This window comes from Canis lupus, chromosome 23 (assembly GCF_048164855.1).
Source record: "Canis lupus baileyi chromosome 23, mCanLup2.hap1, whole genome shotgun sequence".
NCBI lineage: Eukaryota > Metazoa > Chordata > Mammalia > Carnivora > Canidae > Canis > Canis lupus.
Window position 1 is genome coordinate 26,116,586 of NC_132860.1, and position 24,449 is coordinate 26,141,034.

The window sequence follows — 24,449 nt, forward strand, 5'->3', positions numbered from 1 at the left end:
GTCTTCCCAGGGCAGAGCAGCCGCCTCCATCTCCTCCCTTCTCTGGGGGCAGAGCAGATCCCCCGTCTTCCCTCCTTTCTCTAGGAGGCAGACTGGAACCCTCTCAGTTCCCCTCCAACTCCCTGTGAGCAGAGCAGACACCTCCAGCTCCCCCCACCCCCATTCCCTGGGGGCAGAGCAGAACCTCCCATCCCCCTTCCTTCTCTGGGGGGCAGAGCAGAACCTCCCATCCCCCTCCCTTCTCTGGGGGGCAGAGCAGAACCTCCCATCCCCCTCCCTTCTCTGGGGGGCAGAGCAGAACCTCCCATCCCCCTCCCTTCTCTGGGGGGCAGAGCAGATCTCCCATCTCCCCTCCCTTCTCTAGGGGCAGAGCAGATCTCCCATCTCCCCCAACCCCCTGTGGTCAGTAGAGACCTCTCATCTACCCACCCCTCACAAAGGGCAAATCACACTTCCATGTCTCTACCCCTCTTGAGGAGGTGTGGGGGAAGTGGGTGGGGGGAGGGACCCCTTCAGGAGAAGGGGTGTGCCGAGGCCCTCCACCCAATTAAACCACAGCTCCCCAAAGACAGGGCTCCCTTAGCTCGTACAGGTCTCTTGGATGAGCTAAGGGAGACCTGTCCCACTGTTCCTGGACCCTAATTGCCTGGATCACAGCTGTCTTCCAAGCCCCCAGCTCTGGGGGTACAATTAATCTGGTTCAGGGTATCTGTACTGGCAGAGCCACCAGGTACCCTGCCTATGAAGACCTAACTAGTCACCTCCTCCTGACCCCTCCCAGGGCAGCCTCAATGGCCACAGAGGGCCCAGGGCAGCCTTGTAGCTGCTGACCTGCTAACCATCCCCCCACCCCTTCCTTTCCAGATGTTTCTCCATCCCAGGCCAGATGTTGCCTCAGTCCTCGCCTTCTCTGGGAGGATTTATTTTTGGGCGCCAACACACCACCCACTTCCTACCAATTTCACACTCAATAATGCTCACTCATTAGCCCTCCTCCTGGGCTCTGAACTTCTAGAAGGTTTGAGAAGGCAGAGCTGAGGAGAGAGAATGGGGCTTAGGTGCCAAGCCCCATTTGTCCCTGTCATGCTGTGTGACCTTGGGTGAGGCACCCTCCCTCTCTGGGCCTCTGGAGGTTCATTTATCAAGCAGATTCAGATACAGTGGGCTTGCAGGGGTGGGGATGGGGCATGAGGGGTGTCACATTTTGGCAGAGGCTGCCCTTGACTGCTATCTAGAGTAGGGAAGAGAAGATTCCAGGCTATGGTGACCCACGTCAGGCATCTCCGCCTCCGGGAAGTCTTCTCTGCTCCTTCAGCTGGTTCAGATTTCCCCCACCAGGCTGACTGCTGGGACAGGGCAGCTTCGGGTCTCAGGGCCAGTTTGCTCATCTTACTGCCTAAGGGGTGAGCAGTGGCCAACAGAGCCAGGCTGAGGAATGGCCTGGGCAGGTCAAAAGAGGCACAGTCCCCTCACCAAGGCACTCTGGGCCCAGACAACCAAGGAGGCCAGGCTACCATGGGCCCAAACAGCTACCCTCCACCTGCCCCCAATCTCCAATCATCCACGATGTTGGGATAGGTGAGAGAGAAGCCTAAAGGTTTCTAGAGGTCATCTTGTCCAGCCTCCCATCTCCAGGCAGGATACTTCAACTTCACAGAGACTCATTCAATAAAGCTGTGCCTCACTCCAAGCACTGCTGGACTTGACATCAAGAAAGTTCTTCTGCATGTCTACCCTCAACCTCTTCTGCTACATATCCCAAAGCCCACCTGACTCCACTATGTTCTAACTATTATCCTAGGGGAATCCTTTCCATTATCTGAGACATGATCTTTCCAATTAAGCTCTAAGTCCCCTTCTGTCTTTGACAGTTCAGAATTCCTATTTAAGTTCATTCTTTGGGACTCAGCTCCCGCCCTTCTCCTCCAGGACACCCTCTCGGAACACTCACCCAAACCCTTCACTTCCCTAGGAGAGTCCTCTGGGCAGAGACCCTGCCTCCTCCTTCCTTCTCGACTATATGGAAGATACAGCAAGGAGCTGGGCAAAGATTTGGGGGGTGAGGGGATTGCGGGGCCAGGCACTTACCACTTTGGGGAGCACGGCTGAGAGGGCCTCCTTGACAGCCCGCCGGAAGCCTGCAATGTGGATGACAGCACCCAGGCTCAACAAAGCATCCTGGAAGGAAGAGAGGAAAGAGCAGTGAGGGCTTTCTTCAGGCAGACCAGGGCAGCCCCATCTGCCCATGCAGCTAGGAGCACAGACTCTCCCTGTAAACCAGAGCCCAGGGCTCTCAGACACTTGGATCCCAAGGTCTTAAAATCTCGGAACCCAAGAAGTCTTAAGGCCCTAGTATCTCTAAGTCCACTCATCTTACAGATGGACCAAAGGGGGCTCAGAGAAGGACCAGAGACTCTGCAAAGTGCTCACAGTAGGTCAAGAGGTCAAGTGTAGTCTCGCCCCCATCCGCAAGGACAACTCTGGCATAGTAGGGAGAGCACCTCCTTCCATATTAAAACAAAGCAAAATAAGCAAACCCCAAAAAAACAAATTTGAATACTGGGTTGGGAGTAGCGAGAGCCCAAGGGGTACATGAGCTCACAAGGTGGGAGAGACACAGTTGGGCCAGCCTCTGGCAAGATAAAGGAGGAAGGAGAAGTCAGCCTTGACTGCCTCAGAGCTTTCGCATCCCAGGAACAGGCCTTGTCCTTGGACAGCCGGAACAGAGACAAAAAAGGTCCATGTTTCTCACTCTTTTAACTTGGCTGAGCCACAGGGATCAAAAAGAAAGGTAATGGAACAGGGGACCCAGGGCCAAGGCAGGCTCATGACTCATACTGTCCACTCAGCCATGCCCTCCCCGCTAGCCCTTGAAGTTCTCTTCTGTGGATGGCTGGGTCTGTGTTCAAAAAGCAAAATGATTAACCACAGGAGGAAGGAGATATGGTTTGGCCCCCATTTATGTGAAAATGTTATAAGGTTGAGGGTCTTAGTGAACCACAAGCTCAGCATGAGCCCATAGTGTATGTGTGGCTGGAAATAAATTAAAATGCTGAAGCTGCAGGCCATATTAATAAAGATCTGTTAGCCCAAATAGGGAAGATGGCAGTTCCCCCCACTTCTGTAGGCTGATTAGATCATCCCCAGTGCATTGTGTCCCAAGTAAGGACAAGATGAGACTCAGTCACAGGTGATCCATGTAAGGAAGGATCTAGAAACAAGCACTGCGTGTGACTGAGACTGGAGAACCTGGGGGTGCCTAGCTTACAGCAGAGCAGACCCATGGGCTTCCATCTTTAACTCCAATCTCTCAGGCTCTCCTGAGCAGCAGGACAGGACTCTGTGGCCCCAGGGACAGCCTGGAGACCCAGAGCTTTTAAGGAGGCTCGCCTTGGCCCAGTGGGACACAGGCAGAAGCCACCAGAAGAGAGGGAGGAGGTGAGCTGCTTATCCCTAAGGGTGGGCAAGAATAGACTCAGTGGCCGTTTTTCAGAGAGGCCACAGAGAGGCTTCTGGGGCTGGGCTCCAGGAGAAGCCTGGGGCCCAGGCGTCAGCTCCAGCTTTCAGCCATGTGTCTTCGTGGCTGCGGTCTTCCCCCTCATCCCCTCAGCCACGGAGTCCTGTTTCCAGGAGTGGGCGGCAGCCACGGACTTTCTCCCCAAATGCTCACTTGGCATTGGTCTCCCCACACCCAGCCTCCCTCTGATCCTTCCCACTGCTCAAGGATGAAGATGCGTTTTTGCCATGGAGACAGGTCTCTGCCCTCGGACATCAGAAGCTGCTGATTCCAAACATTATAACCTCCCCAATTGGATCAGTTATCCTTTAACCCTAAGGCACGCCTCATCACAGGTCACACACCCTCAGCATGCCACCTATGCTGGGCCACACGGCCACAGAGTCACCTCTCCACAGAAGCACCCAGCATGCCTTCAGACACCCTCTAGGCATGCGCACAGGTTCTCACAGGTGCAGCCATGTCCTTCTGGACTCACAGGGCCAGGGCTCAGCAATCTGTCCTATACCGGAATTGGTGGGTGCCTGTCTGGCCTTTATTCAGATCAGTCAGCTTTCTGTGACTTTTCAGACTAAGGGCAGGACAAAGGTGGTGACAGGGGGACAGCTGCACAGAGGGTATACATGTAGGCTACCGTGCCCTTTGGAGGTCAATTCTGTACTAAAAGAGGGGAGAAAGAGCTCATGTCCCAAATAATCCCCAAATTAAGTCCGCCAACCTGTACTCCTACGGCTGAGGCTTCCAGGTCAGGGCCTCAGAGGGTGGTGCTAGTTTAGGCCTGTTCCGCCTGGAGGTAGGTCGGGGTGGGGTGTCGGGGGGCAGGCGGTAGACAGGCTGAGCCCCGGGGTTCTTGGCCTCTGGTGGAGTGTGATGCGTGTATGCTGTGGAAGTTGGAGAAGAGAGGCCCAGGTGACGGGCTGAGCTCTGCTACGGGGAGAGGCTTGGGACAGCTAAGTCTCCTCGCTTGACAGATGAGGAGACCGAGACTCAAAGAAAAGCAATGTCCCATTTATGGTCAGCCAGCGAGTCGGGCAGAGCCAGTTGGCAGCCCAGATCTCTGCATCTCCAGCCCCAGTCTGGCTCCAGCTCTGCATCGGGCCCCCAGCTGCCCCCGCAAAGGGGGCTTAGAGAGGATGGTCTGTCTTTTGTTCCAATTGGTGGGCCCCTCTGTTCCTCTACCTGCCCTTTACCTGGATTGGGGGATGTCCTGACCTGTCCTTTACCGGAATTGGTGGGTGCCTCTCTGGCCTTTGTTCAGATTGGTCAGCTTTCTGTGACTTTTCAGACTAAGGGCAGGATGAAGGTGGGGACAGGGGGACAGGAGACGAAAGGGGCAGTGGCTGAAAGGGGCTTCCCTGGCCTTGGCCAGAGTGAGCTGCAAGCAGGTATGGCCAGTGAAGCTCGAGGCTCTCTGCCTGGCATCGTTCTGTCTATCCCCCACCTGGCCCGGCCCTGCCCTGCCTGCCCCAAGAATGGGGGTGCAGGGTGCAGGAACTGCAGCTGGGAGGACCACTCTCACACCTGGCTCTCCAAGGGGCCTCCAAGCCTTGCTCAAATGCCACCTCCTCCCTGAATCTTCCCCAGATCTCCAAGCAACTTCACCTCTGCTGCATCAACTCAACGCAGGAAATGGCTCCAATCCCAAAGCCCATGGTGTGGGGGCTCAGTGAGCAGAGGGGCTGCCTCTGGGAAGGGAGGAGAGAATCGGCGGGAGTGGCTAATGCGCATCCTCTGTCCAACGTACACACATACGTGCAGACAAAAACACAACCGTACATACTACGTGCACACACAGATACATACTTAGGCATGAGTGTACACACACACACACATACACACAGCCCAGGCTCAGAGTGGGGTGAAGGAGGTCACATTTCCTGCCCTCTCAGGGTTGGTTTTTTTTTTTTTTTTTTGGAACAAACATCAGTGTAAACATCAGCCTAACAACCAGGCAATTTTCCAGACCCCATGGGAGAATGTGTGGTGTGTAGAAAAGAGCAGCAGCGATTTCCGGGCCTGTCCCAGACTGACTATAGAAGCTCGGTGACCCCAGCAGGCCCCTGCCCTCCTGTGGGTCTCAGTTTCCTCATTCATAAAAATGGGTCCTTCCAGCTCTGCAACAGATAGTTCTACAGTTTTGTGGTTTAACTCACTGAAGCTGGCTGGCTGGCTGGAGACTTCCTGCTTTCGCTGGCTCCCTACCTGCAGCTCTGTGGTTGGGGAGAGGGCCAGTCGGCACCAGGCACCAGGCACCAGGGACCAGCACGGTAGCAGCTGTGCTCTCCCGGCACAAGCCTTTCACTCCAGGTACCAAGAAAGGTACCCCCTGCTAGGAGTCAGGGCTCCTCTAGAGCCAGTGCTGTGGCTGGATCAGCATGTCTGCACTTGTTTGGGGAGGGGCAGGGTCTAGACTACATTACTTCTAACTCCTTCTCAATACCTAGGACTATATGAAGCCGGAGACATCGGCCTTAGTTCTCCTGGTGCTACCTGTGCAGGGATGGATGCCCATCTTGAGGGTCAGGGTCACTGTCACAGCAGCTCTCCTGTCTTGTCTTCATGAGTCTCTATGGCTTTTCCCAGCTCTTAAACCATCCTATTGCTCTCCCCACTCCCTGGAACCTAGAACCCACCTCTCTCTTTCGGGAAAGAAGCCTCACAGTGGCCCCCTTGGTGGCCTAGAAGAAGATAATAACATCAGATCCATTGGTCAAGTCCCCCCAAGATTCAAGCTGCATTACTGGGACTGGCCATACAGAGTTATCCAACTTTGCTCGTGCTAGCTCTCCTGTGGGCTAGGGCAGCGGGGTGGGGGTGGAGGTGTCTCTCTGTGGGACTTGGTGTCCCTTCTCTAAAGCATGAGCATCCTTCAAGATCTCTAGGGTCTTGGAGCCCCTTTCTGCCTCTATTCCTCTTCCCTCCCTTCCTTCCAGGCTGTGTCTCTGTCAGCCCCGTCTCTCCCAATCTCTCCTAGTGGATCTCTCTTCTCGCCATGCCTCCCTTAGTTGACCCCCATCTCTGTCACAGACAGGCAGGCTACTCTCCTGTCACGGCTCCATAAGTCTCAACATCTTTACCCACCCCACATCCCCTCTCCTCTCAGATGGCTTCTCTCCCATCTTTCTCCTGCACATTCCAGCCCCCACCCACTCCTATCTCTCCTGTCCACACCTCCCCCAAGCCTCCAGGCAGTCCCCCTTGAGAACTTGAGGAGAAAGCATCTGACCCAAGATGGGTACTCACAGAATGGGGGAGCCCAAGAGGACAGCCATGATGGGAGAAATTGGGGGTGCCAGGGCAGATGCCATTTACACTCCTCTGCTTCCTGCCCTCTGTTTTGGTAATCAATACACACAATCTCTTATCTTTTTGAAGAATGGGGGCCCTTCTAGGGCCAATGAGAACTTATACCTCTCTATGCCCAGCACTATCAAGCTGAGCTGCTGGGTCAGGGTGACCAACAAAACTCCCTTAAAGGAAGTCTCCTAGGGGCTCAGAGCATGGAAGCCCCTTTGTCTGGGCCTCAGACCCTGGCCTGAGCTCCAACACCCCAACCTTCCTCTGTGGCTCCTCACAGCCCTTGTGCATGGCCGGCCCTGCAGAGTCAAGAGATGGCGAGGAAGCACAAGAGGCAATCCCTCCCCCCTCTCCCACTCCCACCCATGCCTGCCAGCTGCTCCAGGAGCCGCCTCTAACAGACACTTATGCCTTAGATACTCAGAGAAGAGCTGCCAGTGAGAGCTAGATCTTGCACTCCCAGATCTCTCCTCAACAAGGATAAGCTTGAGCAGCAGCAGCAAGAGAGAGGAGAGGAAAGAGGCTGAGTGATCCTTAGGGGGAAACAGGACAGAGACCCAGGCCACAGCTGGACTAACACTAATGTCAGAGCCTAACTTGAGTGGGCCGTCAGGCTTGGGGGAAGGGACCGTATGGTTCTCAAGCACCTACCGTGTATTACAGCTGGCCACCAGTGGCTCTTAAACATCTATGCCCACCAGCATCTCTTGGAGGTTTGCTTAACATAAAATTTGCTGGTTTCGCCCCCAGAATTTTTAAAAAAATATTTTATTTAATTATTCATGAAAGACACAAGAGAGAAAGAGGCAGAGACACAGGCAGAGGGAGAAGCAGCTTCTGTGCAGGGAGCTCATGTGGGACTTGATCCCAGGACCCCAGGATCAGGCCCTGAGCGGAGGGCAGACGCCCAACCTCTGAGCCACCCAGGTGTCCCAGAGTTTCTGATATGGTACATCTGGGATGAAGCCAAGAGTTGCCATTTCCAACACATTCAGAGCTGCTGTTGCTGTGGCTGGCCGGGGGACCCCGCTCTGAGACCCAGGGGCATGCGCTCTCTCCAATCCTCCTGCCAGCCCTGGGAGGATGGTTTTGTCCTACTGCTGAGGAGGCGACATACACTATCACATTAGTTTCAGGTGTACAAGACTGCGATTCCGCAATTATACACTTTACAAAATGCCCATCATGATAAGCATAGTCGCCATCTGTCACCTTACTACCTCCGTGCCATATTAGGGGAGGTGCCTGCTTTGATCTTTCCGTTTTCGGGGGGTGGGGTGGGGGGTGGGGAGCAAGGGGCGGGGCGTCGCCCAGGTGAGACCCGCCCATCCCCTGAGCGCAGCGGGAGGTGGTTCAGCCGCTTCTGCCGCGGGAGGGGGGCCCCTCCCTGGACGTCCCCAAGGAGGGGAGAAGCGGGGCTGCTGGAAGGAGAGCGCGAACCGGGACAGAGGGGTGACACAGACAAGGGCCACCTGGAGCTCAGGAGCCCGGCCCCAAGGGAAAGGCCTGCCCTCCCTCCGTCCTCCTCCGCAACGCCCCTCTTCCTCGACCTCCCTCCTCTCGCCGTCAAGTCCCCTCCGCCTCCCCCAGGCGCCCCCCTCCTCGCGCCCTCCGCAGACTCCGGCTTCAGTTGTTATTCCAACAGGGCCGCGTCTCCAGCCTCGGAGCCACACTGGAGACACGTGCACTGTAGAATACACCTGAGCCCAGTCCTGGCGCCCGCCGGCACGCAGGGGGCGCCGCCTCCCGGGTGAGCTCGGCCCCCCACCCTTGGCTCTGGCCCCTCCAGCGGGCGCCACCGGATCCCCCTGCGCCCCCCACCCCTTCTGGGCCAGACTCAGCTTCTACTCCAACACACCCTCCGATTGCCCCCAGGCTCCCCTGGATCCCCCGGGGGCTAGGTCTGGGGAGGGATGAAGGATGGGAGGAAGGAAGGAGTTGGGGTGGGAAGGTAGGCTCCTGTGAACAATCAGCTGTCGGGGGCCTGACTCTCTGGAACCTCTCAGTCCTGAGCGCAGGGTCTGGAGTCAGGAAAGGAGGGGATAAGGGACCGGCCAGAGCCGGCAGAGTAGGGAGCCAAGAGCTGAGTGTGTGCGGAGGGGAAGATGGCCCTGGGAGGCAGACATCAGACCAAGCCTGTCCCGGCTTCCCCACCTTCAACCACCTCGTCCACATGGCAGGGTCAGTAGTGACCTCCATCCTCATGGCCCACATTCTCCTCGATGCCTCAGCCTTCTTCCCCAGCACATCACCAGTGTCCCCCTCATCACAGCTGTCCCAGTCCTTCTGATCACCTGGTGCCTCTCCAGCCTCAACTCCTGTCACAGCGAGATAGTCACAAGGAAGCAGATGTAAACTCACTGTGAGTCAGTCAGGTCATAAGAGAGAAAGAAGAGGTGAGCTTCCTGCCCAAGGATGGGGGCAATGGGGAAACGGCTTGGTTAGTCTACAGCTCTGGGTTCCTTGTCCCTGAATGTCTTCAAACCTTCCTCAGCTGCACCCCTCACACGGTCTTCATGGTTGGGAAGCTGGACGAAGCAAATCCAGGGGTCTCTGACAGGCAGACACAGTGGCCTGAGCAGAAGAGGATGGAGAAGAATGACCCGCTGGACCGGTGTCAGAAAAACTTCTGTCTCTCAGGAAATAGTGACCAAAGGAACAGCTGGATGCATGAATGAACAAACAAACCGATGAAGGAATGAATGAGTGACTAACCTTCCTTTTCTGGGTCTCCCTCCAGGAACTTTTCCTTGTTGCTCCCATCCCAGGCAAATCTGACCCTCCTCCCTGGCACTCACAGACCTGTGCTTCCCCCACCAGGGCATGGCATGCGCCGATGCATTGCCACTACTTCCCATCTGCTTCTCCTATCGGACTGGGAGCTCTGAGAGGCCAGAGGTTGTGTCCTGTTCCTCCCCAGGCCCCAGCTTCATCCAACCCATCACAGGTGTCAGGAGGTATCAGCCGAGCTGAAAAATGATCACTTGGACTCCTGAGTGCCCAGAGCTGTTGGGCTGTGAGGGATACATTCCATCACTGAGTAGATGTGTGGACCCCATGACCTCTGGAGGCCACAGACCAGGAAGACAGCTGAGAGCTCTCAAAGTTTCCCAGGCCTGGCACAGTGACTTTCTTAGAGAAGGAGCCTGGGGAATGAGGGTGCCTTGTGTTGAGAGCTTTTGGAAGCCTTTCCAAGGCAACTCCATTGGCCAGAGCGTCCTTCAATGCTTCAGGATCATCTCCCAGGGCAGATGGGGCTCGGGACAGCATGTCAGGACAGAGGGACTCTTCCCTGAGAGGAGAACTGTCACTATCACTTTCTTCCATGACTCATGTCACCTCTTCTAGGCAGCCTTCCAGGGTGGGTTGCCTGTCCTCCTCCCAGGCCTCCTGAGAACTCCTGCAGGACCAGTGTCTAGAGGGTCCTAGGCCTCGCAGAGCCTAAACCCCAGCTTGATGGGAATAGCTTAGGGGAAGGAGAGGTAGGAAAGGACTTGCCCAGGGCCTCATTGGGACTCAAGAGGCCCATGCTCCAGTTCAGGGCACTTCAGGACACACTAGGCTCCCTCCCTTCTGAGCACTGTTTGCCTTTGGAGCCCCTCCAATTCCCTGCTTCAGCCGGGAGATGGCTGAGCCCCTCTCGGGTGTGAGATGGGGCTAGGCCAGGGGCAGGGCTTCTCATCTCTCTGTGCCAGAATGGGAGGTGAATGCGGGATGGCACCCGCCTGGCATAGGGTTAGTGTGGACCTGCAGAGGACAGGAAAGAAGGGCTGACCTGGGAGGTGCCGGTGGGGGTGGAGGGAGGGTGAGCTTGGTAGAGCATCTCCTCTGGGACAAGTCAGAGAACAGGGCACAGAGCAGCCGCCACAGCCATCGAGGCCTGCCTTGGGGCTCTCCCTGACTCTGTCCTGAGCTCTTTCCCTGCCTCTTAGCCTCCCCAGCCTCTCTGTGTCCGTCCCTCTTACTGTCTGCCTGTTCTCTGGTATGTGTTTCTCCCACAGTCTCACTGCTGGTCCCATGACTGTATTTGGCTCAGTCTTCAGGGCCTGGCCCTTCCCAGCTGTTCCCCAGATCCCAAGGCAGGCGGGTGGGGCGGGGGGGTGCAGGGAGGGGGGCAAATAGGGGTATGAGAAAGAGACTGGGACACAGACAAGTTCAGAGGCAGAAGGATGGATGCAAGAGCTCTGGGGACAGTGCTGGCCAGGGTTGCAAAGCCTCCCCAACCACTGAGGGGGGCACCCTGAAGGCAAAGTCAGAGCTGGAGGGAACACTCTCCCCCTGCACGGGTTCTTGGCCCCCCTCTTCTTCTCCCTGCCCCTGCAGGAATGTATGAGCACTTTCATTGTCCCTAAAAATAGTCCATCTTTATTGGGGGTTGGAGTGAGGAATCTTCTGGGCCGGGTTCATCTCAGGCATGCCCCTGCCTCTGGGCTCCCATCTCATCTGTGGGGCCTCTCTGAGTTGCCCCAACCCTTACCTGCAGTACTTTGTTAAAACGGAAACCTGGCTGTATCCCTCCCTTGCATAAGTGACTGCCCTCGCTTCTGGGCCTGTAGGCTCTGAGCTCCCAGGCCTGTTGGGAGCTCTGTGTCAAGTGCTCAGCATCTCACGTTGGGGCCACTGTCCATTCCTGCTGGCTCCCATGCTCCAGCTCCTACCCAGCTCTCCAACCTTACTCCCTCCACTCTCCAGGGGGGGTTCCTTTATTCCTCTATCTCCTCTACCTCCAGGCCTCTCCTCACCCTCCTGCCCTTCTCGGCCCAGCCCTGGTCTGCTCTGCTGGCCTGCCCTGCTCTGCTATTCCTCTACCTGGTCCTATCCTCCAGCGCTTATGACTCTCATCCCCACCGCCTTGCCCCGCTCCCACCAGCAGCTCAGCAAGGGCTGGGCTGCAGGGACCCCCGGCAGATGCAGGCTCTGGGGCCCCATGCCTTGCCCTGAAGCCTGGCCCCTACTGGCCCCTTCCATCTCCTGTCCCCCGCATCTGTTTTTCTTCTGTACCCTAAGCCTGGAATGTCTCTCTCTCTATTTCTGTCTCCACGGTGAGGCCCATCCAGTCTCATCTCCTCCCTGCCTCCAGTTCTTGGATGGGGAAACAGCCCTAGAGAGGGGAGGTGATGGGCCTACAGGCTCATGGAAAGCTGGCCACAGGCCCCAGTCACTCTGTAAGATCTTGCAAGGCACCAGGCAGCTAGGCTCCAGAGGCAGGAGCAGGCACTTTACACAACCCTACCACCTTACCCGCCCCGCCCGGGGCAGGCAGTCTGGCATCCAAAGTTATTTGCCTTTGGAGGGCCCAGGAAGCCAGAGAACAAACATCCGGAGTCTCTGGAACTTCTACTCTCTCTCACATCCCAAGGATCCGGGAACCACCAAATGGGTACACTGGCATGTGCGCATGTGCGCACACATACGCACATACACATACACACACAATCCTGGGCTGGGTAAACATGTGACCCCAAGGAGATCTCTTGGGACTGTTGTGTCTATGAATCTGTGCAAGTCCTTTAGAGACTCAAAACCTGGGTAAAGGGATCCCTGGGTGGCACAGCGGTTTAGCGCCTGCCTTTGGCCCAGGGCGCAATCCTGGAGACCCGGGATCGAATCCCACGTCAGGCTCCCGGTGCATGGGGCCTGCTTCTCCCTCTGCCTGTGTCTCTGCCTCTCTCTCTCTCTCTATGTGACTATCAAAAATAGATTAAAAAAATTTAAAAAAAAAACCTGGGTAAAAAGATGATGAGCCCCCACTCCCAGCTTTATATTAATTTTGTCTTGGAAATGAAAATTAAAATCGCTTTTGTGTGACTTTTTGATTGCAGAATTCTGGATACACTGGACAAAACTGATACAGTCATCAAAACTGATCTTTTCTCTCCCACTAATGGGCAGCTCCCACTTAGCTGGTGACCCAAGCATGTATGTGGCCTGCCCATCTGTCATCCATAATGTGTGTCTCTGCAGGCTGTCACGTAGCCACAGCAGACTATGCCCCATGGGCCATCAGAAGAATGTCTATGTGAAAACACATGGGTCTGTGATTCTGTGAGTGTGTGTGAGTGTGAATCTGTGAGCATCCCTGTGTCCACATCTGGCCTGAGCGCTCTGCATGTGCAGGGGACCTGTGTCCCTGTGTGTGTGCTGTGAGTCTTCCTGTGTGCAATGAGCGTGTGGCTGGTTTTGTCTCTGAATGAGTGAATGAGTGGATGGCTGAGTGAATGAGTGTCTGTACACATGGAGGGGTCTGATTTTCTGCCTCCTGTGTGCCCTCCTCCCCGCTTCCACCACACTGTGCCAGACCAGGGCTCACATGCCTACCCTGCCACATGTCACCTGTGTGGCAGTGGACAAATCTTTTAACGTTCCTGGGCTCAGTTTCCCCATCTGTAAAACAGTGCCTTCTCCATGAGCTGCTGAGAGGACTACCCTGGTACCATAAAGCTCCTGCCTAAGCTCCTGCCTAAGCTGGCTCCCAGCTGGGGGTGAGGCCACTTCTGTGCGAGTTAGAGAGAGGCCACCCCAACTCTCCAGCTAGATGCAGCCCCAAGGGGCCTGGGTTGGTGGAGGAGGGCAGGCTGGGTTTCGGTACCACTCTACCTCTGTTGGAGCATCTGTGCTAGGCACAAGGTGTGCACCAAAAAAGAGCAGCTCCCTTTCCTTGGCCGCTACTCCAGGTGTGTGGCCTGGGACTAAAGGGGCTCTGACTCTGGAACCAGGGTGGCCTTTTACCAGATAAGGCTCTGAGAACACCCCTCCCCTTCCCCTGGGGCCCTATGCATTTGACTCCCCCTCCAAGCCCTCCTTCTCCAAAGCCCAAAAGGCCTTACAGAAGCTGGGAAGCCGGGAGGGGAACTGATTAGACCTGGCATATGCTGACCAGATACACAGACAAACCCCCATCCACGGCCCAAACCCCCTTTATCAGAGAGGGAGACTGGGACATGGAGAGGGTCAGGGACCCTCCCAGGGACACAGTGAACCCAGTCAGCTTTGGACTCTGGATGACTGAATGGAGTCCAAGGGAGTAGTTGGGGGTCCTGAGAGACAGGTACAACTACACCTGTGCCTCTAGCTGTCAGAGTGGACCTCCTACCCATCCCCAGCCTCCCCACCTGGGTCAGATCCCCTACTAGTGTGATTCACCACATTATGAATTTTTTTTTTCTGGAGCAAATTGCATCTAATTGAATGAGGCTGAAGCCTGGATCGGAGGCCGACGGTGGGTGAGGACAGCAGGAGCTGGGGAGAGGGCGGTGTGGGTGCAGGCTAAGCAGGGTACAGAAGCAGCAAGAGAAGGGGAGAGGAAGGCTGTGGGCACAGGACAGGATGTCATTCCTTCAGCAAGCCATTCTGTACCCCTGCAGGTGCTCCAGTTAAACTAGGGGCCTGGATGCAGGGACATGAGGAGTGGTGCTCCCCTAGAGACCACTGAGCAATAACCTAGTACCAAGTACTGTGTTCACTTAAAAGCACTGTTGCGTGTAATCCTCCCAACAGCTGCATTTTATACTTGAGGGGATTAGGGCTCAAGACATAAAATGACTCGCTAAATGTCAGCTTCAGACAAGACTGTCAGACACCATAGCCCTTGTTCTTACCTGGTACCCGCTTATTCTGCTGAAGTGTCATCATCCTGCCTCCAGGAAGCCTTCCTGGGGAGTTCAGAAAAAGGGGGAAGCCTCACACCAACTCACACTTGGCCCAGACACTGTTTCTGTCCAGGTCGGGCATTTCTCCTTATCTATACTCTGATGTCTGTCCTCTCCCTGATGGCCAGCAGCTGAGGTTGGGGCTGATCCCACATGGATCCCACACACCCTCATTGCCAAGGGCACAACCATGACCCCTCCCACTCCCATGCAGTGTCCTGTTCTGTGTCATACTCATCACCCCTAGATGACACACAGAGACAGGATCACTGTCACTTTCACATGGCATGTCCCACATACTCAGTGACTCACAGCCATTTCACGGTTTCCACAGTGGCACACATCACTGAGTATCACAGGGCCACACACAGTGGTACTATCACTATACTTTTACTCAGGATGGCTCATCCTCAGTGTCATATAGCTATCATGTTCCTAATGCTCCACAAAGTCCCCCTCATGTAGTGTCATGCACACACGTCCAAGCTGGTTCTGCATTGTACTGTCACATTTCACATTTCAGCATCACCCGGGACCTTCTGACATTAAAAAACTCCACCTGACATTAAAAAATGACATCACGTCTGAGATTTGCTTTAAAATACTTCAGCAAAGCAACCTTCACCAAATCAACAGGATGAGAGAAAATATTTGCAAATCGTTCAGCTGATTAGGGGTTAGTATCCAGAATATATAAAGAAGTCCTACAAACTCAACCACAAAATAAACAACTTGGTTTAAAAATGGGCAAAGAACTTGAATGGAAATTTCCCTAAAGAGGATATACAAATGGTCAATAAGCAATGGAAAGATGCTCAATACCACTAATCATTAGGAAAATGCAAATCAAAACCACAGTAAGATACATTTTCCCCCATTAGGATGGCCATGAAAGAAAGAAGGAAAAGAAGGAAGGAAGAAAGGAAAGAAGGAAGGAAGGAAGGGAGGGAGGGAGGGAGGGAGGGAGGGAGGAAGGAAGGAAGGAAGGAAGGAAGGAAGGAAGGAAGGAAGGAAGGAAGGAAGGAAGGAAGAGAGGTGGTGGGTGAAGGGAAGGATAGGAAAGAAGTATTGGTGAGGAGGTGGAGAAATTGTCACCCTGGTACACTGTTGGTGGGAACATAAAACGGCTCAGCTGCTGTGGAAAACAGTATGGTGGTTCCTCAAAAATTAAAAATAGGGCACCTGAGTGGCTCAATCAGCTAAGCTTCTGACTCTTCTGTTCAGATCATGATCTCAGGGTCATGAGATTGAGGCCCGCATCAGCTCTGTGCTCAGCACAGAGTCTGCTTGGGATTCTCTTTCTCTCTCTCTGTCCCTTCCACTCAATGTTCACATGCTCGCACTCTCTCTCTCTCAAAATAAATAAATCTTTTTTTAAAAAATTAAATTTAATTTAAATTACCATATGATCCAACAATTCCACTTTTGGATATACATATAAGAGAACTGAGAGCAGAATCTTGAAGAAATGCTTGTCCACCTATGTTTATGGTAGCATAATTCACAAGAGTCAAAAGGTGGAAGCAACTCAAGTGTCTATGAATGGATGAATGGATAAACAAAATGTGCTCTGTACAAACAATAGAATAGTATTTAGCCTCAAAAAGGAAGGAAATTCTGGGACGCCTGGTTGGCTCAGCGCTTGAGCATTGATTGCCTTGGGCTTGGGTATGATTCTAGGGTCTGGGCATCTAGGATAGAGTCCCACATCTGGTTCCCTGCGAGGAGCCTGCTTCTCCCTCTGCCTATGTCTCTGCTTCTCTCTGTGTGTCTCTCAGAAAAAAAAAAAGAATCTTAGTTAAAACAAAAAGAGGAAGGACATTCTGACATATGCTATAGCATGGATGGACCTGGAGGACATTAAGCTGAGTGAAATAAGATAGTCACAAAAAGACAAATACTGTATGATTCCATACATATGACAGAAAGCAGACTGGTGGTTGCCAGGGGCTGGGGGCATAGGGAGTTGTTGAAAGGGTATACATTTCAGTTTTGCAAAATGAGAAAGTTCTGGAGAATGGTTGCTCATTGATGTGAACATACTTAATACAACTGAACTATACACTTAGAAATGTTTAAGATGGTAAATTTGGGGTTATGTATATTTTACCACAATTAAAATCTAAAAAAATAAAATACTTCAGGAAAAAAAAAAGAAAAAAAAAAAGGTGGGGTAGGGTAGGGTGGGATAGATAAACTAAACGTGCCCAAATCTGGATAACTGTGAAATTTGGGTGATGGGTATATGGCAAGTTTATTGTATTATTCTCTCTACTATTATGTGTATTTCAAATACTCCATAATTTAAAAATTTTACTCTCCCTTGACTTCACACCTCTTCCAGTGACCACGTCCCTTCTCCACATCCCTTGGAGCCAAAGAGCTCCGAAGGGTTGACGATGCTCTGTCCTCACCTCCCACTCAGCACCCACCCAGGCTGGCTGGTTCAGGCCCCACCCTGTCACTGATGTGGTTCCTGTCAGGATCATGCAGGGCCCAGTCGAGCACCGTCTCCCCTGTCCACTTACCTGACAGCGCAGCCACCCCCCACCAACCCTCTCTCCTCCCATGGCTCACAGTCTCAGTATCCCCCACCTTCCTGGCCACGCCTCCTGTCTCCTGGCTGCTCCTCCTCACCTCCCAGGCCTCTAGATGATGGAGTCTGTGGACGTGGGGCTGGGACTCGGTCCTCAGTCCTCACCTCTACTCTCACTGCGCTCTCTCCCTAGGTCATCCCAGCCACCCGGGCCACCTCCCAAAGATATCCTCAGCCTGGCCTCTGCTGCCCACTGGGCACCTTCACCTGGATGTATGTCTGACTTGGATCCAAAACAGATCTCTTAACTTCTGCCTCCTTGTCCTCTCTCAACCCCTTAACCTTGGCCTCCCCTCAGTCTTCATCCATCTCAGTAACGTCTCTACCATCCATCACTTGGTCCCTCAAGCCAGAAACCCGAAAGCCATCCTCTGCTTCTCCTTCTGGCTCATCATCTCATTCACCAGCAAGTTCTGTCATTTCAACCTCCCACATATCTCCAAAGTTCATCCATCTTTCTGCAACTCTTCTGTAATCCCCTTAGCCCAGGCGCCACCGTCTCCTACCTGGGTGGCTGCCATGGCTTCCAACCTGTCTGCCCACCTCCTCTCTGCCCCTCCAACTCATCCCCCACAAAGACTTTGCAACCAAAGCAATCTCAAAATCATGCGATTGGACTGTGTTGCTTCCCTGCCTGAACCCCGTGGGGTCTTCCTGTGACAGCATCATACACAGTGTCATGTGGTTACATTTCACATCATCACAGCCATTGCACACAGCATCACACGTTCAGCATCGGGCTTAGAGTCACAGCATCACGCACAGGTTTTCATACACTTGGTGTCACTCCATGTCATACCCTTGGCTATACACTCAGCCTCACTATATCACATAGGCTTGGGGCACACACTTGGTTTCACAATTCAGTGTCAGACGCTTGAGCCACAAGGACCACACCTGTTATTGCACGATGTCATCCATCTGTGTTTACATATTTGATCCTCATGGTGTCACACCCTCGATGTCACATACTTGGTATCATTCAGCATCACACAACCAATATCACACAGTATCACCATGGCACATCCACTGTCTCACGGTCTTTGACAAGTGGCATCACACACTTGGTATCACTCAGTGTCACACACTCAGTGTCATGCTCTGACTCACTCACTCCCTACACAGTAGCCCATGACCGAGGTCACATACTTGATAACACACATTATAAGCTCAGTGTCACATATTCAGTAGAATACTCACTGCCCCACAATCTGTGTCGCAGTGTCACCCGGGTCCTATAAGCTGCCGCCCACCCCCACCTCACCGGGCACAATCACTAGAGCTGCTGCCCCATGTCAAGGCTATTTCCTGTTGTTGTGCTCAGAGTCCTTAGCCACTGCTTGTTCCTTCAAGGATTTCCTGTTGTCAGGGCCCCAGTCAGGCCTGGCCCAGCCTGGATACACAGCCCAAAGCCCAAGAGCTGGCCAGCAGGAACCCTAGGCCCTCTGTGCCCCCTCTCCCACTCAATCAACCCGGACTCCCCATGTGCCTGGGTTTGCACTGGTTCCACTGAAAGGTAACCTCTGGGCCCTATTCCGCTCCCAGGGGGCCCAGGAAGGGGACTCTGGGGCAGTCTGAAAGAGGCTGTCTACACCATCCCAACAGCTTGAGATTAAGATCTTAACTGGTCTATGGGGCTCAGTCTGAAGCTGCTGGAAGCCAGAAGAGCAGGACAGAAGGTAGAAGGGGTGGACAAAGGGTTAGAGGAGTAGAGAATCAGGGAAGCCTTCCCAGAGGAAGCCGGCGTAGAGCTGGCAAATAGAGATCGAGGAAGAAAAGGCATCCCAGGTGGGAGCACCAGACAGGAGTAAATGCTTAGAGGTAGGAATCAGGAGGAGATGGAGACAAGAATGTGCGAGAGGGGCCCGGGTGGTGCGGGATTTGGAGAAAACCAGGTCTCTCTCCTCTCCCGTCCCCTCCCCCCATTCCAGCATTCCAGTTCTGGCTCCCAGAGAAGCCTGGGGCACTCCCTTCCTGGCCCTGACATCAGGTCGCAGACGGCCCCCCCACGGCGGCTGCCAAGCCCCCTCACCTCCTGCCCCAGGCCAGCCTGCAGGAAGGCCACAGGGAGGCCAGCACACGCTCCCCACACGGCCTGAGATAAATATTTCCCGGGAAACGGAACTTGTTCTCTCAGTGTTTACAGCCAAGGACCAGGCAGGGTGGTGGGGGAGGGGCCCGCCTGAGCCACCTTGTCCTGGGGCTCCCGGCATCTGCCCCAACACTGCCTCAGCCCCCCCTCCCCGTGCGCCGCTGAGCCAGTCTCTGCCTCTCTCTGAGCCTCCTCAGACCTTGGCCTGCCCAATGCCCGGCCCGGTCTGAGCCTGTGTCTTTCCTGGGGGTAAGTCCCTGGTTCTTGAGGCCTCCTCCTCCAGACTAGGCTTCTCTGATTGCGGGACCTGTGTCTGCGCATCTCCACCTGATCCTTGTTTGGTCAGGGGTGAGGACAGATGGATGGACAGACAGAGAGACAGCCTGGGTGGCTTCTGACACCACCTCCCCGGCCTCAAGTCCCCGCACAGCCCGAGCCTGTGCAGCCCAACAGGTGGGCCCAGGCAGATGGCAGGGCCTCAGGACCCTCACGGAAGCCAGATGCTGTGGCCAACCTGCTGGCAACAGCTCCCCTGGGGCCATGGGGCATCATGGAGCCCACTTAATCCTGATGTGCAGAATCCAGGAGGAGGCTGGCACATCTGCCAGTTAGGAGCACTCACTCAAGAATTTTAAACACAGGCCAGGAAATGCTGCCTGCTGGAAAGCAGCCCTTCCCGCCTCATCCCAAGGGTCCCCGTCTGTGGACATGCTGGGCCTTCTCTCATGGAGACCCAGGACATCCTGCCCACATACCCTTACACACCCTGCTCTTTTCACTTGTGAAAACTTTCTGAGCCCCCGTGTCAAATCTTACCTTACAGGACCACCCCAGCTCCTCCCTACTATCCCACCATGTTGGGCCCACTTATTCCCCATTGGTGGCCTCAGCCTCACCCCAGACTGTGGCACCAAGTGTTACTCAGTCCCGGACCCAGGGACAGAGATGTTTTTGGATGTGGTTTCTCAGCACCGAGCCAGCCTCCTGCAGCCCACTCTGGGCCTCAGTCTTTGTTCCAGCTTCCTCTATCTGCTTGTTCCCAGTCCTGGGCTTGTCCTTGTCATCCTCAGGTGGTTCTTTCAGAGACTGACCACATGGACCTCTCTGACTATCCAGCTGATCTCTGGCCTCATCAGTCCATGGCCTTGGCCCTCCCCATCCTTCAAAGTTCCAAAGCCACCTCCTCCAGGAAGTCTCCAAGACTGCTCCCAATCCAGCAATTGCTCCTTTCTTGGAACTGTTCCAACTTTCACACAGACATTCTCATTTAATCAAGAAACTTTATTGAGCACCTACTATGTACAGGCTTCTGCCAGGTCTCATGTGGGCCCAGGAGAGACAAGGGAGACTCAGCCTTGGTTCCTATCTCCCCCTGTGTTTACAACTATGTGGGAAAGGATATATAACCACATGGGCGAACAAGCTACCCAGCTGTAAGCCCAGGGAAGCTTGAGGGCTGTAAGTGTTCAGGAAAGAAGGGAGAGACTTGACCAGAGCAGAGGGGGCAATCTGAGAGGACTCCACAGAGGAGGTGACATCTAATCTGAGGCTTAAGAAGGAAGTAGGTAGATAAAGAAGGGAAAGGCATTCTAGAGAAAGGGGTCAGTGCAAGCCATGGCAGGGAGGCCAGGATTTGCTGGTGTCCTGGGGAGTAAGCAGCGCCATGTCTGGGAGCAATGGGTGGACATGAGGGGGCCCAGCAGGCAGGGCTGGCAATGCCAAGGCGGGTGCTCTCTACTCATCTCCTGGGCAGCAACGGAGGAGCCAATGCTGGGCAGAGCATCAGTGCGCTTAGTGAGGACACCCATGCCATCGTCCGTGTCTGCCTCTCCCCCAGCCCCTGCTCCAGCCAGGGCTCCCGAGGCCCTGAGAGCTGGCACAGGGAGGGCCCTACCCCAGCATGCTCAGTTCACTACTTGAACTGCCTCCGCCCCGACATCCAGAGAGCGATGGCCCTGGTCCTGAAGCAGGATTCCAGGCTGAACGTGAAGAGCCCTCCCCCAAGCTGGCCGGCTGGCACAGGGGCCGGGGAGCCATCCCAAGAGAGTGTGCTGAACAGATGCCAGCCATGGGGATGGGCGCTGGCAGCCCTGCTCCCCTGGCTGTCGTGCTGCCGATGCCAGGAGAACGTGCCATGCCCACGGAACCTCCATTTACTCAGGCCCAGCCTTGCGCTGCAGCCCATTGGCTTAGGCCTCCCTCCAAGGATCTCAGGCTTTCGAGAAGCGGGGAGGGTGCCAACTCCCTCTAAGTGTCTGCTGTGGGCCAGGCACCTCACACAGACTTTGTAACTTGTTCTAACAGCTCTGCTGTGATTATGGCCAGTAATAGGGATTGTGTCCACTAATGACAGATCTTCTTATCCCCTGTGACAGGTGAAGAAACTGATGCTCAGGCTGGTTAAGGGACTGGCCCACAGTCATACACCTAGAAAGCAGTGAAACTGGGACCTGAACTCATGCCCATCTGACCCCAGTCACGATGAGGCCATCCTGTCTCCCCCAGCCTCCACCCCGACTGGGGAGGCTCCATCCCTCTTCCCTCTTTCCCCCCAGCTGTCCCTATAGTATGAGCAACACCCACAGATCCCTACTCTCTCCAGTCCTGTCCTTTCTATATTGGGGAGTGCCCAGCACTCTCTCCCAGGAGAGCTTAGCTCACCCGCCATCTGGGGGAGGAGGCAGCAGGACCCAGATGAAGGAAATGTGAAGACAGAACAGAAGCAAAGGGATCAAATGGGGATGATCCAGAGAAGCCTCCTGGTGGGGCTTGGTGGGCTGGACAGGAGGGGAAGAACTGGCACTCACAGGGAACTGGGCCTGCGCCAAGCAAAGGGGGCGGGGCACTGAGGTATAAACAAGGAATCTGGGCCTGGTTCCCTCCCTTGGGGCCTCGTTCCCAGCACCAAGGAGGGTCTCAGCTTCTCCAAAGCCCTCTCCCTTCATGGCTTCCTGGGAGGATGACAAATCTAGGCTTTCCTGGCAGGTGGCGGTGGCTGCTGAGACACTGCTGGCTCCCAGGAACACCATCTGTCCCGGCTCTGGTGGGGAGCCCTGCCCCACAGGGAATGCCATGACCATAAATAAATTAATAATGACTTTCTAGCCTGTCCCCCTTTTCCCAGCTCCCAGCTGTAGGGACATTCTCAGGGCTTGACCCCACGTCTGGGTAGAGAGTCCATGCTGAGCCCTGTGTGTACCAGGCCATGCATGGATATCTTCTTTCCCATCTTACCCGAGGGCAGGGAGAGAGCAAGCGTTGGGCATGAGACACATCTGGGCCCACACTCAGATCTGCCCCATATGCTCACTGTGTGACCCCACTGTGGCTCAGCTTCCCCAACCATAAAAGGAGAATAATAACAGTGCCTGCTTCATAGGGAGGTGATGAGGATTGAACAAGGAAGTGTGTCTAAAGTTCCTGGCACAGAGGAGCCTCCCCTTTCTCAGCCAGGCCTGGGCACAAGAGTAGGCTCATGCCAGTCCTGCTGATTGATCCAACGTTAGACACAACCCTCCTCTGTGCCAATCTTCACGGTCCCCAGCCCACCCCATTTCTGCTGCTCAAGACCCCTCTGAGCACGAAGATTCCTAGGAGACACCCCAAAGGCGTGGTCAGGGCTGTGGACGGCATCCCTCATCTCAAAGGAAATGAGCGCACTGAGCCTTCATCAGGCACCCTTTGAAGGGCAGTGGGATACTCATCCTCAGTTGGGAGGATGAAGAAGGCACAGTCCCCAGGCTAAGGAGCTCGAGGTTCAGAGGGGAAGACCTATAGAGTCACATAATGGAGAAAACAGGGTGCCAACAGCTCAGACTAAGGATGCCCCATTTGACTGTCAGGGCAGGAGAGCTCAGAGGAGGGAGTAAGAGAGCCATGGAGGGCTTCCCGGAGGATGGGAGGCTAGAGCTGAGCCCAGAAAGATTTGGGAAGCTGAGGGAAGACAGGCAGGAGTGGTTCTGGGGAGGCAGGATGGATAAAGGGAGGACTGTGGCCTGGCTGGGACTGCAGAGGAAGCAGGAGGATGGGAAGCATGGATTTTTGAGCAGAAAAGTGACAAGTTCAGGTTTGCATGTTAGAAAGCCTTCTGGCAGCCACATGGGGAGTGGGGCAACTGAAGCAGCCAGCCACTGAGCCATCCAGGGGAAAGGTGGCCAGTCCGGAGCGGGGCCAGGGGCAGGGATGGAGAGCAGGAGAGGAATTCAGAAAACACTTAAGGCAGAGGATCAACAAGGAACTGGGTGCCTCACCCTGGGTGAGGGTGGGGAGGCCTAGAGAGGAGTCTGAAATGACTCTCCTCAGTGGGCGGGAATCGGGCAGGGACGTGTTCTCAGTGTGGGGTGACCTTAGGCTGGAGGGGGCAGGGCTGAGAATCGGCTCCAGCCTCCCACTCCTCCCAGGGGTGGGGACAATGCTCAGACTGACCCCCAGCCTGTGTCCCCACCCCTCCAAGCCCACCCGGTCCTCCCTCTCCTGAGTTCTCACCTCCAGTCGGGCGTCTCTATTCCCTGGGGGCACTGGCTCCTGTGCAAGGAGGTCCGGGCTGGCTGCAGAGACAAGAAGGCCAGGGGCTGAGGCCTGCCAGGTCTTTCCCCTTCTCTCCAGCCTCCCCCCACACCCCGCCCACCCCCAGCAGGCCTGGGGCTATCAGGGGGCCTTGCCTGGTTTCACCCTGCCTTCCCCCACACTCCCTTCTCACTCCCTCCTTCAGATGGGCATCTCGGGCTCTGGCGTACCCTCTGCCCTTGGCTCTGAGCACAGAGCTGGCCTGCTTCCTGCGGCCGCGGCCTCCCCAGGAGGGGAAACAACCACCTTTTTACCCCTGCTGAAGCCCCTGCGCTCCCACCTCTCCCCGGGGAACTGCACTACCTCTCTGCAAGCCTCAGTTTCCCCGCCTGTACAATGAGAGGTCTAGCTCACGTAGGCAACCGGGCTGGGCTCCCAGCCAGGGCTGCTGTGATGATCATCTGTGTGAGCCCCCACCCCTGGTCTGGTGCCCGGTCTTCTGGGCTCTAGTTGGCCCCCCAAATCCGGGTGCCACAGCTCCTCGAATGCTGGCAGGCACACGGCCGCCATTCTCCAGCAGCCGGCCACCCCAGCGGCACCCACAAAGCCCAGCCTCTCAAAGGCCCTGCCCAGGGGCTGGCCTCCCCTCCCCGCCCCCACCGACAAGCACACGCAGGCATCGGACAGGCCCAGGCGGCGGGATATTCTGAGCCTGGCTTCGTTCCAGTCAGCTGCTGGCCGCTATGCCAGCCTGGCGCGGGCGCAGGGGCTGATTTGATTTGGCAGCTTTGG

General features: G+C 55.1%; 1 protein-coding gene across 5 annotated transcripts in view; it reads right to left on the reverse strand.

Annotated features, from left to right (window-relative positions):
• Positions 1 to 24,449, reverse strand: part of PDE2A (phosphodiesterase 2A) — a 92,706-nt gene that overhangs the window by 29,875 nt on the left and 38,382 nt on the right. For 3 of the 5 annotated variants that reach the window (XM_072794471.1, XM_072794470.1, XM_072794472.1), the window contains 2 exons: positions 23,637 to 23,698; positions 2,089 to 2,178 (listed from right to left, as the gene is read on the reverse strand). In XM_072794471.1, the coding sequence (XP_072650572.1) occupies positions 2,089 to 2,178; positions 23,637 to 23,698 (152 nt within the window). Of the gene's footprint in view, positions 1 to 2,088; positions 2,179 to 8,968; positions 9,035 to 23,636; positions 23,699 to 24,449 lie in introns of those variants that run through there. The other 2 variants (XM_072794473.1, XM_072794469.1) reach the window with 2 other exon arrangements.